General features: G+C 32.3%; 1 protein-coding gene across 1 annotated transcript in view; it reads left to right on the forward strand.

The window, feature by feature from the left end:
- The first annotated feature begins 255 nt into the window (after positions 1-255).
- LOC108741589 (phenoloxidase-activating factor 2) overlaps positions 256-5629 on the forward strand; it is a 17126-nt gene continuing 11752 nt past the window's right edge. Inside the window, exon 1 of the mRNA XM_025978904.1 lies at positions 256-475. Coding sequence (XP_025834689.1) covers positions 457-475 — 19 coding nt within the window. The 5' untranslated portion in view covers positions 256-456. The remainder of the gene's footprint in view (positions 476-5629) is intronic.

The raw sequence follows: 5629 nt of genomic DNA on the forward strand, positions 1-5629 counted from the left end.
CATTGACTCGTTTGATATCAAAGCGAGCGAAGCCGCGGGTAAAACCTATCATGAAATTTTCTACACACATTGTCGGTCGTACAGAAAACGACATAGGGGTACAAAAACGTTTGTTGAATATGTAATTACTAATTAGTTTGCATTCGCTCTTGGCCGTCTTTAAGTCACGGTTCAAATGTGACAGATAATCGTTTCTTACATTATGTACTCGTTTAGCACCCCACCACCTTTTTCCATCAAGAAACAACAACCAAGATTATTTCCTTTATATGTTAACAAATCAGTCTGGCCGATGTCCAAGACCGCTGTCATTTGCTGGTGATACAATAGATACAAGAAAATACTCGGAAAACGGCAACACTCTCAAGTCGTTGTTATAAAACTGTTTGTTGAATTCATTGTTTTTGTCAAGTGCGTTCGTGTGGTTCGAAGTTTTTTCCAGTGACTTGTCACCCAATGACAAAGCAATCATTCGGTAAGATGATGCATGATCAAAATTACTACCGATGGGAGTACTACCTGCCTGTTTGTTTATAATAATAGTGCAATGGTTTTTTTAATTGTCTGGCAACGTCGCGATTAATCTAAAATGCAGTTATCATATTGGTCAGTTCAAAAAACAAAAACCCGGTTCATAGTAGCTATATTATTTTGTGCTAAAAGTATTTCATATATTTAAATTGTTAATTTAATTGTGCATACATTTGGTTACTAATTTTTTATACTGAATTAACGTCACTAGATAACAGCTGATTTTTTACGACATGGCCTTGCATACCTGCAAAACTTAATTTTCTTTTTCAGTTTGGAAAGAAATTCCGTTAATATTATAACTAGTTTAAAAATCCTGTTATTTTAGTTAAATCACGCACAAAACAATTTTCTTTATAAAATTAAAAGATATTAAAAAAATGTATTTTAATTAATTAATATTACGGAAGATACGGACCTGTTGGTAGGATTAGTAAATGACTATATTTGCATCCGTGTAAAAAAAAAAATAAAATTGTAAAAATTTTGAGAAATGCTTTTACGTTTTTTGTACTTCTAAGGTAATTTAATATTTAATATCGTGTGTCAATTTGATTTTTGCTTGCAATTCTCTGTAATCAATAATTACTTTATTGTTTACTAGGTTTTACCCTTGGCTTCGCTCGGGTTGATGTCCTAAATACATGTCAATAATCATCCACGACAATATAAAACTGATTTTTTTCTTTTCCTCGAGAAAAGTACTTTTTTCTGGATAAAAGCCACCCTACGCCCTTTTCTATACTCCTAACAAAGTGTTTACAAATTGACATTCCCATTTTCGATATTAGTTAGGATATGAAAAGATGTTTGAAGGTAGTTTTTCAAATTTTCCAATAGCACCTTGCATTTTGCAATAGGTAATACCGCGTTTTATAATTAATACCCTATGCCCTTTTCTATACTCCTAACAAAGTGTTTACAAATTGACATTCGCATTTTCAATATTAGTTAGGATATGAAAAGATGTTTGAAGGTAGTTTTTCAAATTTTCCAATACCACCTTGCATTTTGCAATAGGTAATACCGCGTTTTATAATTAATACGAGGCCTTTTCCAAAAGTATCACGAATTTTGTGTTTTTTCAAAAATTATTTACTTATTCATGAATATTATTTTGCCCCCTTCAAAGTAATCTCCACCAGATATTATACACTTGTGTCAACGTTTTTTCCAATCCCCAAAGCACTTCAAAATATTATTTTTTGTGATCTTGTTTACCTCCTTCTTCGATGCAGTCTTTATCTTCTAAATCGTAGAGTAGCGTGGTCGTTTCATGGACCTCTTCAGTTTCGGGAACAATAAAAAGGCACAGGGGGGCAGATCTGGAGAATACGGTAGCTGCAGCATTTTTAGTGTGTTGTTTTTGATAAAAATTCGCCCACAAGCAATGATGTGTGAGCAGGGGCATTTTTATTGTGCAAAAGCCAATTTTTGTTCTTCCACAAATCCGGGCGTTTCTGGCGGATCGTTTCCCGCAAATTGCGCATAACATGCAGGTAATATTTCTTATTGACCATTCTACATCAAGAACTCATGACACAACACGTCCCTGCAATCGAAGAAAACTGTAAGCAAAAGCTTCACATTCGACCTATCTTGGCGCGCTTTTTTCGGTGTTGACTCGTTCGGCAGCTTTCAATGGGATGATTGAGCTTTGGTTTCCACGTCATAACCATAAACCCATGATTCGTCACCAGTTATGACCATCTGGAGCAAATTTGGGTCGTCGCGGATAGAGTCCAACAGCTCCTTAACAATGTTAATGCGATGCTGTTTTTGGTCAAATTGAGTAATTTTGGTACGAATTTCGCAGCGACACGTCTCATGCCCAAATCGTTGGTAAAAATCGAAAGGCACGAGCCAATCGATATGTTTTAAGTCCTCAGCAACTTTCTAACGGTGATTCGACGATTGACCAACACTATTTTCTTCACTTCATCAATGTTTTCGTCTGTTGTTAACGTACTCGGGCGCTCGGCACGCTCTTTGTCGTTCACATCTTCTCGGCCCTCTGAGAACATTTTGTACCACCGATAAACGTTGCTTTGGTCCAAGATAGCTTCATCACATGCCACAGTCAACATTCGGAATGCTTAATTTTGTTTTTCACACAAAATTTGATACAGATTATTTGATCAATTTTTTTGAATAGGCAAAAATCGGAGACAAGCCGAAACACGTCCAAGCAAAGCAGCTGTCAAAAATTAACTGATCATTCAACATGGCTTAACTTATCGGTATAAGTGAGAGGCGTAAGTACTAACATAATGCCACAAAAAAATCGAAAATCGAATATACCTAACCCGCGGAAATTCAAAATTCGCGATACTTTTTGAACAGACCTTGTATATCTATATTCGGGTCACAACTTACCACTAGTGTATATGTGACTCAGAGAGTAGTCCGATAAATCCTAATTACAAAGGGGTAAAACCTATCATGAAATTTTCTACACACATTGTCGGTCGTACAGAAAACGACATAGGGTACCTTTTATCCAGAAAAAAATGTTCCCGATGGATAGAAAAAATTAGTTTTATCGATGATCGTTGACACGTGTTTAGAACATCAATGAGAGCCAAGCCACGGATAAAACCTAGTACAATATAAAGCATTTGAGGGTGTTACGCATTGTTCAAAAAATTTTAAGTATTCAGTTACTTTAGAACAGTTTTCAGGCATGCAGGTGGTTTAAGAAAACATATTCTACACGTTTAGCAAATTATATGCATTTTAATTCGCGCCACTAAAAGAAAAAATTCAGAAAGGTGTTGTTACAGTATCAATAATAATGCTCTTTTGTTTGAATCCTTGTCGGATTTAAACGAGGTACCCCTCTCTGATATAAAGTTTAAATAAGTTATTATTTAGGTATGATGTGTAAGCAGAATCATTCAATTTTGACCCCATTTTGTACCCTTTTAGTAAGGAAAATAAACATATTTTTATAATTAATAAGTCACTTCACTAATTGTAAGTTCGATGCGGTAAAATGAGCCAAATATTTTTTTAGTATAAACAATTCCATGATTTACATAAATATACTTAAAAGTATTGTATGTATATTACAATGAATTTGTTCGTACAGTTACGTTGTTACTATACCTGTAAGAATAAAATTATTCACCACCGGGTGAAATTATTCACAATATTTATTACATTAATCAAACAAATCCTAAAAGACAATTATAAGGTACCATCATTATTATGGTAACGATTGTTTAATGAATTTATAATTGAATACACAGTCCAACTGAAGTCAATTATGTCTAACATCGTGTATATTGGGGTTATGAATATGTTGTCCAGTTAATTTAAAAATTAATAGACATTGAAATCAAGATTACCACACGTAGATTAATATTAACCACACAAACACTTCTTGACACAAATAATTAATCTGTTTAAATCCGTTGTATTAATATTTTCTAATTTTAATGCAGTTTTACAAGAAAATCAAAAGGACTAAACAGATTGAAATTATGTAAATACTAAAAATTCAAAATCTCGCACTAAACGTTCAAAAACTTAATACACGTTTTAATATCCAATCTGTCATCCTAAATTAGCGTTTTCGGATTCTTAATGTGACTTGTTGGCAAGTATGTTTTTATATAAAAAAAAAAAAAAACCGTTAAGAAACTGTTATACCAGTAANGAACAGTCGAAATAGAGTACAATACTTTATAATAAAGTACGGGTGGCAACCCTAATTCCAAATGTTGTGGTTGTTAATTTTAAAAATAAGAATATTTCGAAGGCTAAAAAAATTCTTTTGAGACAGGCTGTACATTTCGCAAAAGGTTAACGTTTTTAGCAACGAGAAATAAATTTTTACAAAAAGGGGAAATCGAGTTCTGGGATTCCCGTTCGACATTTGCCGAAATCCGTTACTTGTAATGTACCTACGTATACGACCATTGAAACACTTGGATACTTGGAATAATAATTAACCCAAGGTAGTCAGGTAACATTCATACGTTTCGAAACATTCAATTTTTGGCTAAAGTATGTCATTAACATTAACGTAAATACCAAAAAGTACATTCAATCAAAAAAAAAAATAATAATAAATACAAAAATAGAACAAGGAATTAACCACAGCATACCTACTTAATTATTAATAGATGTAGGAAGTGTATTTAATCATAAATAATGAGTAAATTAATATTGATGCAGTGTAGATATTTAGTCGACCGATGTACCCTCAAAAGGATATATAAAAAAGTCACTGAAGTTCCCGAAGGAAGTGAAATAAAATTACGTCATTAGGAAAACCTAAATGACAAGTTTTTGTTAGACTGACAGGGTAATTTGTTATTAATAAAAAGGAAATACTAAATCAACGGTATTTTCGAAACAATTTTTGGTTTTCTTTTCTATTTTTGCAACTTTTTAATTTAATTAACTACTAATTAATATCAGAAAACAATTGTTAATTGATATAAAAATTCCTTTCGTCATCTTTTTCTGAATAGATANAAAAAATTTTCTTTGATTTCCCTTGGCCACCCAAAAATGACCCCCTGTTCAAAATTAATTTATTTACGTTATGCGTCCGTGTTTGGGTCTTAGAAATTCATACGTACAGTAAATTTCAACTTAATCCGTCCAATAGATTCGGTGCAAAATTGATTATGACATACAAACAGACAGATACACGAATGATTTTATGAGGATTCCGTATTTCTTTCGGACGTATGGAACCCTAAAAATATAGTATCCTCATAAAATAATCATTTCATGTTTTTTAAATAATTTACCGTCCCTGTGGTTGAATACGTGTAAAATCTTTTTTATATTTATAGTTAAGTAATGCGTTTAAAACATTTTTCTGTAAAGGTGTATTGGGAATTACCTCACCTGTTGTAAAAATAATCTTGTAAAATCCACAAACTAGTAAGACAACTTGTTAAATCTATTCATATTTATAGTGAAAATAGTTAATATTTACATATGCTAGAGAGTATATATATACAGTATTCACCACGTACACGTACATACCCATCTTGCTCTATTAAATTTTTATCTAATTGTTAATTTAAATAAGGAAAGTAACAATTAACTTAATTTACTAAAAAAAATTATGTATATA

Source organism: Agrilus planipennis, unplaced genomic scaffold, assembly GCF_000699045.2.
Source record: "Agrilus planipennis isolate EAB-ADULT unplaced genomic scaffold, Apla_2.0 scaffold316, whole genome shotgun sequence".
Lineage (NCBI taxonomy): Eukaryota > Metazoa > Arthropoda > Insecta > Coleoptera > Buprestidae > Agrilus > Agrilus planipennis.